This window comes from Peromyscus eremicus, chromosome 5 (genome assembly GCF_949786415.1).
Source record: "Peromyscus eremicus chromosome 5, PerEre_H2_v1, whole genome shotgun sequence".
In the NCBI taxonomy this organism is placed as follows: domain Eukaryota; kingdom Metazoa; phylum Chordata; class Mammalia; order Rodentia; family Cricetidae; genus Peromyscus; species Peromyscus eremicus.
In genome coordinates this window covers 74,844,785-74,858,348 of record NC_081420.1, presented here as the reverse complement: position 1 = coordinate 74,858,348, position 13,564 = coordinate 74,844,785, and the positions used below count along the sequence as shown (strand labels likewise).

General features: G+C 40.4%; 1 protein-coding gene across 2 annotated transcripts; it reads right to left on the bottom strand.

The window, feature by feature from the left end:
- Nucleotides 1-492: 492 nt before the first annotated feature.
- Nucleotides 493-12,083, bottom strand: Mtpap (mitochondrial poly(A) polymerase). Of its 2 annotated transcripts, none has more exons than XM_059262467.1 (5): nt 11,915-12,083; nt 8,162-8,334; nt 7,149-7,382; nt 5,064-5,288; nt 493-800 (listed from the first exon to the last, which is right to left on the bottom strand). In XM_059262467.1, the coding sequence occupies exons 1-5, from the start codon at nt 12,057-12,059 to the stop codon at nt 561-563; spliced, it is 1,017 nt and encodes a 338-aa protein (XP_059118450.1). In that variant the 5' UTR covers nt 12,060-12,083; the 3' UTR covers nt 493-560. The 2 variants fall into 2 exon arrangements, with proteins under 2 accessions (XP_059118450.1, XP_059118449.1); XM_059262466.1 differs by having other exon boundaries at nt 506-800; nt 11,903-12,083.
- Between the last annotated feature and the right edge of the window lie 1,481 nt (nt 12,084-13,564).

Here is a 13,564-nt window from a genome sequence, read left to right as displayed (position 1 = left end):
TAAACAAAAATAAAACAATTAAAAGAAGGAAGGGAAGGTGGGAGAGAGGGAGGGAAGAAGGGAGGGAGGGAGGGAAGGAAGGAAGGAAGGAAGGAATCTCATTGTCCTATTAACATCGTAACACAATACTCTAATATTTAGTTTAGAAGTATACTAAAAAGTAGCACACTAAAAAAATATTTCCTACTTTATAATCTAAATGTTCACCTTTAAAAAAGTGGTTTTTTCAGAGTTTTGATATAACTTAGGCATGTAGCCCAGGCAGGCCTCAAATATACAATCCTCTTGATTCAGACTCCCCAGAACTGGGACTATAGGTATATGCCATTACACTCAATTTAGTGAGTTCACATTAAGATAGATAGATAGATAGATAGATAGATGATAGAGAGAGATAGAGATAGAGAGAGAGAGAGAGAGAGAGAGAGAGAGAGAGAGAGAGAGAGAGAGCGATAGATAGATTCATCAGTCGGACAGTAGGTCATTATTGAAGTATGTCTAAAAGAGTTCCAAGCTACTGTTTCTAAACAAGAAAAGTTAATACCTTAGAATAGTCACATTTAAGTGAAAACATTCATGAGGTCATACCTATTGTTAGCGGTCAAATCACACTGAAATCCAGAGGCCTGATGGGAGAATCTCACAAGTGGGCATCGCGCATTTAGTATTTTCTGAACACCCACACAGCCAGGGCCAAAATTGTCAAGGCACTCTCCTATTACAGACAGGATCTTCTGAGTTGCAATCCTTTCTGAAGGAACATTTTTCACTTGAAATTCCATCGAAAAATTCCCTGCATCCTGAATATAAAAATATTGGTAATTATGAGGGGATTTATAGAAAAAGGATTTTTTTAAACTTTGGGGAAAGAATGACTTAGAACTTAAGAATCTAAATAACTTCTGGCAAAACAAATCAACACCGAGATACATGCAATCACAGCAAAACAGACTCAAAGGTGCTGTGTGCCTGTGAGTTCTGTAAAACACAAGCACTAACTTGATAGCCTGTGAGTTCTGTAAAACACGGGGCACTAACTTGACAGCCTGTGAGTTCTGTAAAATACAAGGCACTAACCTGCAAACACTGATTTTCTATAATGAACATATGTACCACAGTTGTGAGCTGTGGGATGGTCTGTATGTCAAATGTGTTGCTGATTGGTCAACAAATAAATCACTGATTGGCCAGTGGCCAGGCAGGAAGTATAGGCGGAACTAACAGAGAGGAGAATTGAGAGAACAGGAAGCTGGGTGAGGGAGACACTGCCAGACACCAGCATGACAAGCCGCATGTGAAGATCCCGCCCGGTAAGCCACGAGCCATGTGGCAAGGTATAGATTAATGGAAATGGATTAATTTAAGCTGTAAGAACAGTTAGCAAGAAGCCTGCCACGGCCATACAGTTTGTAACCAATATAAGTCTCTGTGTTTACTTGGTGGGGTCTGAGCAGCTGTGGGTCTGGCGGGTGAGAGAGATTTGTCCTGAGGTGGGCCAGGCAGGAAAACTCTAGCTACAGTTGTGTGTGTACATAAAGTACTAATGCACACAGAGTCACTTACTACATACATTCTCTGAACATACACATGCCCTTTCCACATAGCTTTACACCTTGATGGACCTATGAACTCACAATGTAGGGAGAATACAGGCAGAAGAAGAAAGAGCGATCAACAAGAGAAAATAAGACAGAGGTTTCCTTCTATAGAGGTCAATGGAAAAGTAAACAAAAAAAAATATATCTTTATCAAAAAAGAAAATAATGACAACACATTTGAAATCAACTCATCCCAGAATGGTTTTTAAAAAAAGGTCACCATACTAGATATAAAGCAAAGAACAATCAGACCTCAACCCACAGAACCAGGGAGGCTATATAGCAGGGGTGGACCCTAGGATGACTGTGGCTTATAATAAGTTTTGGTTTTACTCAATTACTGGGCAAGCCTCAATGAAAAATTTCACTATTAGGATAAGAATTTATTCTGTATCAAGCTGATAATAGAAAAATAAATAAATGAATAAATGAATAAATAAATACGGGGAAAAAAGATGTATAATGTTAAAAAATTAACCTCAAAAAAAAAAAAAAAAGGTCACCAACCGGCAGACCAGAATCAGAGCAGGTAGTACAAGAGTGAGGCTGGACGTTCTCATACGCAAAGGAAGTGGAAGACGTACAAATGACACTACAAAAAACAAACACACAAAACAACAAAACAGTTCTGAGCAGTGGACTTGGAGGGAGAGAACTGGAGCTGTGAGGAATGGCCAGGCCAGGGACAGATAGTGCCGCTGCTCCACGTATGCGTGTAGGGTGCCGCCCTCAGGGGTGTGCTGTGTGTAAGCAGTGGCTTCCCAGATCATTTTCAGGTAGAACCAGAGATCCACAGAGGGCCACATCTCAATTCTCTACAGTTCGTCACTGCTTTCAATGACACAAAGAACATGGGCAGAGACGAGTGACAGCCAGCCTGGCTGCTGGGAAGAGTGATGACGAGATGCTGGCCCCGGATTCAGCCTCAGCGAGAGACAGACAGCTGACGGGAAAACCCACTGAGATCCGGGAGACTTAGATGAACAATATAAAAAGCAACAGCACATGTAGGCCAACGAGATCAATAAACCCTGCACAGAAATAAAACAATGTAATTACAGAAGGTGCAGATGATGGAAAACACATCAACAGTGGGCAAAGGTAAGAGACTCTAAAAACTACTTTTATCCACCAAATAAACAAAACTTAGACAAAGTGGGGCTAGGGGAACAGCTCCCTTGGTAGTCAAGGGTCCACATACAACCAGTGCTTACTGACCAGCTTAACTAGCCAATCGGTGAGTGCTGAATTCAGTAAGACATGCTGTCTCAAGACAGGGGAGAGACATAGGAAGTCACCCCATGTTGAACTCTGGCTTCCACAGACAAGCACACATATGTGCATGCACGGCCCATGTGCATACATATATTACATAGTCAGAAAAAACTGCAGAAACAGCTAACTCCATGAGTGCTTCTCATATAGCACTACATAGTGCAAGAAAATCTACTGAAGAAAAAATGGGAACTAAGCATACAGCTCAAATCAGACAACAGGAAAACACTACTCGGGACATAGTTACTAATCTTCACTTGTACTGCCTAAATCCTGCAACATATGACTTTCTATCAGGAAAAGCAAAACTAGAGAAAACCAAAGGCAGACGTAAACTTACTATTTCATTCTAAGGGGTCTTCTGTGTTAAGGTCATACACAAATTTAGAAACATTGAAACTTATTATTTCAATAAGTAAATGACTCTTCATTTATTCCTCAGTAAACAACCTTTTAGTACCTGTCCATCACTGGGCATCATACATAGTAGTTTGAGAAGTAGAAAAAGGGTCAGCACACAATTTCTTAACTCCCTCAACCTAGGCTAAAGAATAAAACCACCAGACAGAGAATTCTAAAACAAGGTGGAGTGCCAAGAAGTCAGAACTGGACAACTGCATCAATAACATTTTAGGAACTGGGAAAATTGAAGAGTACTTCAATTGTCACTGAATAATTATTCATTTTTCTACTGGCAAATCTCTAATAATCTTAAATGAGGATATATTCTTAAGCCCATAATCTATAAAAATCTTAAACAAGCATGTATGTTTATAACACTTTCATGAGTTAAATCTATATACAAATGATGTCAAATTACTTCATCACAATGGAGAAAAGCCTTCTAACATTAACTTTTTCTAAATACTACCACAATACTTCAGAAACTTAAACAGTTAACTAAAATCCATCAACAAACTTCTGCCTCCAACAGAAAAAAAGTATTTCCCCTTATAAAAAGGTAACATAATAACCTTTCTGGGGATGGAGAGCACTTGTGACCAATCACTCAGGTTTTCCATTAGTTAGTTTAGTCAATCTCAACTCGTGAGTGAGTTGGGAAATTTGAGACATGGCAAACCATTTACCCAAGACCACCCTGCTAGTAAGCAGAATTCCGACTCTTCAGCTGGCTCCAAAGCCCAATCGAACCCCTATGATGGTGCTTTTTGGTGTGATAAAAAGAGTCTAAATTTCATTTTTCTGATGGTTATATCACTCTACAAATACAGAAATAATAGCACCAATACAAAATTGTATACTTTAAATGGCTGAGTCACATATTCTGTGAAATATGTCTAATAAATAAATAAAAATGGAAGTGTCACATAATTTAGGTGCCCATGCCAGGAATTTAACTCAATTTCCAAAGCATGTTAGTCTTACTAAATCTGGCCCATTTAATCTGCTTTCCTTCCTACTCCTTGCTAATTTCAGTTCATGAACATACACAGCTTTGCGGACGCCATGACTAGAACTGTAATAGAAGTAAATCACAGACACACACCTGCCCTGCTCAGCTTATAACACAGAGGGAGACAGTCACTTCGGCCACTACCTAACGTGACAGGAAGCAACCCTAAAGACAGAAACACCAGCGAGGTACAAAAAAGACAGTGGGGGTGATTAATTTTAAGAAAGGCTGGCTTCAAGAAGGCTGAGGTAGAAGTCGGCCTTAAAACTAAGAGACAAATCTTTTCAAGGCTGTGCTAACAAGAACCATTCAAGAATGGGAAAACCATCTAAGATTGTGAGAAAACCAAACTCCACTCTAAGATAACTCCTGGACAGGCCCACAGTCACAATACTAAGTGGCACACAGAAAAAAGTAGAAAACAGGATATTTCAAAGTCTATTTGAAAGTACAGCAGGTAAATTAAAACAAGTAAAAGGCGGCAGCTGGCAAAATTAACATGGTACTAATATAGGAAACACACCTCTGTGTACAGACATGAACATCAGCGCTTCAAACCCCGAGGAAGAGAGCTTTACTGCACATGTAGAAGAGACACAGTACGTGGCCCATGTCAGACAACACGAAGGAATACTTTACAACTCCAAGTAATCCAGACAGACTTCATTTTTCAGTCATCTTTACTAAGTTAGAAATCAACAGCTATAATTTTATTATGTCCAAAGATTTCCTAAATTTTCTAATTTCTTATAGTGGTGCAAAGAAATAATTATTACCTTGTGAACATCGAGTTTTCCAACTTCATCTAGATCTAAAAACATGTCCAAATCACATCCTAACTTGCCAAATGTGTTCACTGAGGAGCCAAAGGGCCGAACAACACAGCCGGGAAAATATGCAGCAGCTATGTCCTCAATGAGGGAGCAGGTGAGATGGCGGAGTCTGACATTCTCCTCTGTGAGCTGGAAGGCCTTCAGGAGCGTGTTCAGCTGATCGTCCATCTAGCTGGCCAAAGAAAGCAACAGAACACACAGAGGTCTGTAAAATAATGTCATCTGCATGGCTTTGGAGATTTACCTTAAAAATACAATTATTTTCTTCTTCAGTCTTAAAAGTAGATAAAAAAAAATGTATTTGCATGTATGCACTCACACATGTGTACATGTGTGTGTATGTGGGGTGTGTGTGTATGTGGTATGATAGTGTGCACAGGTGCTTTCACCTCTTCATTCACAAGGAGATCAAAGGTCAACACTGGGTGTCTTACTTTTTGAGACAGGGATTCTACCTTGAACCTAGAGATCACTGTTTCAGCTAGATTTGCTGGCCAGGGAGCAACAGACACACCACCATCCCAGTGCTGGGATTAACAGCACATGCTACAATGCTGCTTTCATGTGGGTGCTAGGGATCCAAACCTGGGCCCCCACACTTATATAGCAGTTTTTCCACTGAGCCATCCCCTCACCCTTAAAAGTTGATTCTTAAAAATACTACCAAAAGCACTAGCAAAATACAATTTGGTTAAACTACTCTTTGTAAGCAACAAGCACAAAGCACTGTTTTAGAAAAAGTCAGAAAGTACCCCAAAAGAGGTCAAAACAAGCACAAAGGTCAGAGGGCGAGAAACACTGAAATTCAAATGTTAAAAGTCCAACATTTTTGTTTCATAAATGAGCCCACTGACTCCTTAGAAGACTGATATTAAGGATTAAACTAATCAAGACTCCAAAACTGCACTAGAGTTGAATATTAAACCACAAATCAGAGCTTTCAATGCCCTTATTGAAAACAGTCCTGCAGGTAAAGGAATTGAGCACGAACCAAAAAAAATAAGTCAATAGAAGTGGAAGAAATGTGGAGGCTAGAAGCAAAATTTTAAAAATCAGAAAACCAACCCAAAAAACAGTATTTAGATAAATAAGTTGATTCTTTGTAAAGATCACTAACCTAGCTAAAAGTCTGATAAATAATAAAAAACACTAGGATAAAAATATAAAACTAGAAATAAGATACTTTAGCATTTATAGAACACGATGTAGACAATTATTACACTAAAAAGAGAGGAAACATCTGAATTGTCCAAAAGGGCCCCAAACTTGGGCAATCCGTGGTTTACCAGTAAGGCACACAATGGCATGGAGAGTTGCTAGGTGCAGAGGGGAGACTTTTATTTTCCATTCAACAAATTCTGTGGTGTAGATTTCTTTTAATTACATGACACATGTATGTCTGAGAGAGAGATAGAGATAGAGATAGAGATAGAGAGAGAGAAAGAGTGAGCGAGCCCTGGAGTTAGAGTTACAAGTGGTTGTGAGTACCTGACATGGGTGCTGGGAGCCCGACTTGTCCTCTGCAAAAGCAGCAAGTGCTCAGAACCTCTGAGCCATCTTTCCAGCCCCCAGGTGGAAAGAATTTCTTAAAGCAATTCCACTCATTAATAAAATAAAGAGTTGTAAAAAAAACTGGCCAAGCAAATACATGTTTTAAAGTACATCTTGACCAAATAGATAAAGTCTATGAATACAAGAATGGCTTGTAGTGAGGACATTTAAGACTGCAATTCACTGCTCTGAAAGAAATCAGGAGGAAAAACATACGAGAATTTTGAGATCCCTTGGCAGTTATCAAGATAACCTCAAAGACTAAACTCAACAGCTATCTTACAGGCTGCATCTACAACTCCTAGCAGAAAGCTGTCCTTGATAAAGCTATGCATCGATCCTCATCATTCACCTCTATCTCCTTTCACCTCCTACAACTAAACCCTGTACCTACTAAACATAATGGAGCTGAGTATCAGAACTTTTCTAATGCACGAATATACACTTAATAAGTCTCAAGTATACATGTAAACTTACGCTTTCTGCGTAACTCAGTAATTCAAAGAGTTTCTTGCTTGAAGGAGGTGACTGGTTGTTTGTCTGTGCATATGACTGTTCAGGTATCGGGTTAGATGGATTCTTCAGCTTTAAGTTCAAGAAACGTGACTTAAATGGAATTGCAGGCTCTGTTCTCTGGTCTGGAGTATGTGTTCCATTCTGCAAGGAGTTTACACTGTCTTTTTGGCAAAATTCCACAACAGCATAGAGACCCTGTATGAAAGGCATAAGAAAAAGAAAAAAGAATATGTTTCACAATGTTATATTCAACACATTGACACAGCATTCCCAAAACAATTATATTGTTACAAAATACTACATTTCAAATTTTATAAATGATATACTTCTAAGACAACTCATTACAAGTAAATTAGGAAAAGGAACATTATAACACCCTGAAAAGAACATTGTAACAGGACAGCACAGAGCAAAGCTTAGATCCCTTTGTCCATATCTACAGCACTAGACTCTAGGGCAGCTGCTCGCAAATCATGGGTCGATCAAATATCCTGTATATCAGATATTTACATTATGATTCATAATAGCAGCAAAAATTACAGTTATGAAATAGCAACAAAATAATTCTAAGGTTGGGAGTCACTACAACATGAGGAACTGTACTAAAGGACTGAAGCATTAGGAAGGTTGAGAACCTCTGCACTAAGGTCTTCAGATTATGGAATCACTCCATTAAAAGTTACTAACAACTCGGGCTTGCTTTGCTGCTGTTGTTTTTGTTTTCGAAATGCTGGGGACTGAACCCAGGGTCTCCAGGATGCCAAACAAATGCTTAATTACTGAGCTACATCCCAGGAACAATTCTAAAACACTGCAATAGGGTTTCTTTTCTCATACACAAAAAGGAAAAGCCTCATTAAAGAAATCAAGGAACAGGTAGAATATCAAGAGATCTTTGTCCACACACTACAAATAGCAACAAAAACTACCTTCAAAAGCATAACCACCAAGTTAGACAGGTATTAGATACATACAAAGCTCTCATAGAAGAAATGATGATTAATTGGTCCATGCTGGGATAAATACTTGAGAAACTTTTTCTCATGGACAGTATTTGGACAATGTATCAAAACAGTCCGCTGAGCCTGTTCCCTTCTCTCCTTCTGCACCTCAGAGAATCTCTTTTTGAGGGTCTTGTCTTCAGAGCCTACAAATGAGACAAAAACATTTCTACTAGTACACATACAGTTTAAAGCATATATTGATTTAAGTATATGAAGATTATACATGCCATTAAAACCATTTTATCCTAATCATATATCTAAAATTTATTCATTTATTGTGTGTGCACATATGTGCCTATGCATTGGCATACATGTGGAGGTCCGAGGACAACTTTTGGGATAAGTTCTCTTCTTCCACTATGTGGCTTCTGGGGCCCAAACCCAGGTGATCAAACTTGGCGGCCATGAGCCCCTTGTTAGCCTAGCTGCATGTTTTATCCTCTCTTCTTTTTAAGGTTTATTATGACAGATTGATTTCAATATTCATCTAATGATTTTTTTTTTTTAAAGACACTCTGTAGCCCTGATTGGTCTGGAACTCACTATGTAAACAAGACTGGCCTTAAGCTCAGAGATCCTCCTGCCTCTGCCTCCCAAGTGCTGGGATTAAAGGTGTGTGTCACTACATTTGGCTTATTTTACTGTTCTCTGTGACTATCACTAATATTGTGATTTGGAATACTTGAGATATATTGCTGAAAACAGCTCTTCAAGACCCTAAAAGCAGAAATAAGAAAGTAAACCATTCATTTAACATTTCCACACACACATACATACAAAACCTGTACAATCTATTGAAAAGCCTAAAGAAAATTAATACAAGTCTAAGTGTAATCAAACAATGATCTTAAGGCATTTAACATACTGTACTAAGTTACTATAAAGATTTTCTCCATCTAAAATCTTGATCTGACTCAAAACAATTAATACCTAGTTTCCACTGACTAGGCACTCTATCACAGGGAAATTAAAACATTAAAATCTAAGGCTGGAGATGTTACTTCAGTTAGTACAGTACTTGCCTAGCATGCACAAGGCCCTGGGTCCAATCCTCACTACAACATAAACTGGGTCTGAAAAGTACATTTTCATAGAAAAGAGGGAGATTTGGGTTAATGACAGTACAAGCTGCTGGATCCAAAACTGTCCTCATCAGAGGCAGTTCAAAGCCAAGTCTCTTAAGGTACAGAGAATGCTGGCCTTGACCTGCTCATCATTTTTAATGAGGGACCAAACAAGTAGAACTTATTCTTCTCCTCCTGGACTAGATGCCAAAGACACATTCCCTCACATGTGCCCTCCTCTCCACTCCACACCATTCTAACACATCTCAGGCCTGTGCCCTCACAACAGCCTGACACCAAAACTGGTCTCGGGCACTCCTGTTTTGTCCCTTGATCAATGTTCCACACTCTTGCCAACAGGACTTCTTTTACCTGTAAACTGAAGTCTGAACACCACAGCCCAAGGTGCCTTCTCTCCTCAATGTCAGTATCTTCCACCTCTGCTCTCACACATGGCACTGGACACACAACACCATCACATGCTAACAACTTTCTGCCTTTCATCCCCTGCTGGAATGCCCACCTGCTCACTTTCTGTCTGGCCAACCTCCATGCGGCCTTCAAATTTTGCTCAGGTGTGTGAAGACTTCTGACACTCCACAGTAGACTGTCTTCCACCTCTGTATCCCCCACTTCAGTATCTATGAAGGAGTGCAATTCATAGGATCGTTACGGAATATTTATTTAACAGTCTGCAAGACCATCTTCTTCCATGTTAAGGCCAGAGACTACTCTACTTCCTGTCAATTTGAGCTTCCTGTTCTTCTTCAGTCCTCATTCTCATCTCTTTTTATGCAGTAGCCTCTGCCTGGACCACCTCGCCACTTTTTTGGTTGTAATTACCTTAGACATTCTTGCTTCTCATCTTCACTCTGAGTCTAAATTGGTATTCAACTGCTTGCTATAAAGGTAAGGTCAACAGTGTAAGACTGTACAAATTGGAAGCATCAATCTCTTCTTGACCTCTTACTTTAATAACAGCTAAGATACACTTACTTCTCTTTTGAGCCACCTGGTTACTTGCTATGCCCCTCAAGAGTCCCTGCATACTTATTCAGTTGCATTATCCTAATGACGCAAATGTACAACACAATCTATAGTAAAGGAAGAGGATGGCCTCAAAGTCAGGAGAGTTTGATTGCTGTTTTTGCCACTGTATAGATGGGAAAGCTTGAACTTAAAAGTCAGACTTGCTTTTGTTTTTCTTCTCATCTATAAAATGGAGTCATAGGGCTGAGGAGATGGCTCAGTGGTGTGATTGCCACAGAAGTTTGAAGACCATAATTCAGATCCCCAGAACCCAAGTAAATGCTAGCCAGGCATGCAGGCCCACCTGTAAGAGACAGAGGGTTCCCAGAGCAACTACTGACTCAAGTCACTTCTTCAGGCTCTGGGGTTTGATTGAGAGATCCTGCCTCAATGAACAAGGCGGAAGGGCAGTACTGATGGTTCTCCACATCAACCACACACTCGGACCCACGTGTGCTTCTACTCACACACGTGCCCACACACAGGCTACCATGAACACACACATGCACCACACACACAGAAAATGAAAACAGAAAAAACTGAAGTATTACTAATTCCCTTTGTTCTACTCTACAGGTTTGCCTTGTGTTCTCAAACTTAAGCCACCATACAGGAGTCTTGGGCAGAATCCTTATGTGAATTTTCAGGGTTACTTAAAAACTTTCAACAGAAGCGGCTTCTCTTAAACCCAGTCCAATCACTATTTCTACATGCAGCAAACTTCTTGCAGGGCTGTTCTAAGAATTCTGAAAACAAGTTCTTGGGACACAAGAAAGGTTCAATGAGACTGGGATCTCAATAGACAAGGTGTATACATTTAGAAGGTCCCTGTTAAAACAGCGGATGAAAATCTGTTACCAAACAGGTTGTACTGAAATTCCAAAAGAACAGATATTTTCATAGGCAGAGGGTTCTGGGAGCCAGGAAAACTGGCTGCTCAGTAGGCTTTGGTGTATTCAGCCTTCAGCGACATCTTATGGGCATCGCACTGGCTAGTTTTACGTCAACTTGACACAAACTAGAGTCATCTGAGCCGAGGAAACCTCAATTGAGAAAATGCCTCTATCAGGACTGGGCTACAGGCAAGTCCGTGGAGCATTTTCTTAATTAGTGATTGATGTCAAAGGGACCAGTCCGTTGTGCGCGGTACCACCCTGGGCTGGTGGTCCTAGGTGCTATTAGAAAGTGGACTGAGCAAGCCAGTAAGCGCATTCCTCCATGGCCTCTGCATCAGCTCATGCTCCAGATTCCCGACCAGTCTGAGTTTCTGCCTTGGCTTCCCTCAGCGAACTGTGAGTGGAAATTTCTAAGTCAAATAAACCCTTTTGGTCATGGTCTTTCATCACAACATTAGCAACCCTAAGACAGATTATCAAAATCAGATACACTGGGGTCAGGGATGAAGCAATATTGACTATTATTATTACCACCGCACACGGTTTTTTGTGCTGAACTATAAAGCACTCGCCAACTGTGTTCCTGGCCTAAACAATTTCACTGCTGTGCACGGGAGTCGTCCTCAACAGTGACGAAACTTCCACCTGGGTTTCACCAGGTCAGAGATCCGGCCCGGAGCCCGTGCCGCTCGCCCTCCGCCCACCTCGGCCGACCCCGTCACCTGTCTCCGCACCCCCCGAAGGCTGCTCTTCGCTCCCGAAGTTGGCGGCTACAGTCCCGGGACAACTGAGGTGCCTGGAAATAGAACGCTGGGCTCGGCTCCTTCTCTGGGAATGCAGGGGCAAACGGGTCAAAAGCCCCACGCCGCGAGCCGCCATTGTCAAGGCAGCAGGAAGTAAACGGCGAAGGTTAGCGGGCTTCTGAGCATGCGCGCCTAGAGACAGTGACGACGGGAAGCCCATTGGGTCAAACTGGGAAAAAAAACTTTCGCTTTGAAAGCAAAAACCTGGATGCCAGAATGGAAAGCCCTGATTTGTTTGTTTGTTTGTTTGTTTTTATGGGGGGGGGTCCGAGACAGAGTTTCTCTGTGTAGCTTTTGGAACCTATCCTGGAACTCGCTCTGTAGACCAGGCTGGCCTCGAACTCACAGAGATCCTCCTGGCTCTGCCTCCTGAGGGCTAGGATTAAAGGCATGCGCCACCACCGCCAGGCAAGTTTGCATATTCTTACATGGTCTGAATTTAACTGTCTGTCTGCCTGCCTCACTATACTCTGGTAAGGTGTACATTATACAGAGTTAAACTTGTGCTTTATTCACATTTTGTTGAGGAGGAAAGTGAATGAGCCTCAGGAGTCAGACTCAGGTCAGACTTCCACTGTTATTGTTTTGACTCAAAATAAGCACTACAGTATCTTTTCTTAAAGTGTTAAGTGCTACTAATCTTACTAGGTTTGTATGAATAGTAAGTTACTTCTATAACTGACTCAAATTTTAATTGTATTCCCCCGAACTTTCTCCATTTGTTTCTAAGCAGGTTTTACTAATTGACCCACATTCCTGCATTCCACCTCACAACAGGAAATTTTCAGTTTTTCTTTATTTGTAAATTATGTGTATGTGTCTGTATATAGGTTTGCGCATGTGAGTGCAATGCCCAAAGAGGCCACAAGAGGGCATTAGATCTCCTAGGGCTGGAGTTACCCTGAACTGTGATCCACTTCACGTGGGTGCTAGGAACCAAACTCTGGTCCTCTGCAAAAGCAATGTGTGCTCTTAACTCCTGAGCTATCTTTCCAGACCCTCGATAAATTTTTTTTATAAATGTCAATTAGTTGGAAAAATAAAAAAATGTGAATTATCAAAATAAATATAATGCCTAATATTTAAAATGTATCGAATATGGTATACTTAAAATTACTACAAGAAAAGCTGGATACAAGTCAGCCCTGTAATCTTACAGCACTTGGAGATGGAGTTAGGAGGATCAGAAATTGAAGGTCTAGGTTCATAGACAATTCAAGGCAGGGTAGGCTACATCAAACCATGTCTCAAATAAATAAAAGGTTATTCCAAGGAAAAGATAACTTTAGAGCTTTTATCATATGTATGTGTATATATTCTGTGCAAATACCTTATCTTTGACACTCCAATACATATTGTAGTAAGATATTTGTACTGGGATAAATAAGAAAGCAGTTTTCATTTTTATTTTCAGACATTGTTCTAATCTGTATTTACTCTTTTAGTCTTTACAACCCATAAGGTGAAAACTATTACCTCCATCCATTGCCTATGGAGGAAGTACCACTCCTGAAGTCACATGTTGCACGAATTCTAAATGGTCTTATAATAAAAACTGGAGCCAGATATCAGTTGAAAGAT

What these genes read in the sequence shown, in the direction of transcription:
- Mtpap (XM_059262466.1), bottom strand. Translation starts at nt 12,059, where the DNA reads ATGGCGGCTCGCGGCGTGGGGCTTTTGACCCGTTTGCCCCTGCATTCC. An exon ending in TTCGGGGGGTGCGGAGACAG is followed by an intron (nt 8,335 to 11,902) that starts GTGACGGGGTCG and finishes TCTCATTTGTAG; the next exon opens with GCTCTGAAGACAAGACCCTC. An exon ending in TACTGAGTTACGCAGAAAGC is followed by an intron (nt 5,289 to 7,148) that starts GTAAGTTTACAT and finishes TTGGCCAGCTAG; the next exon opens with ATGGACGATCAGCTGAACAC.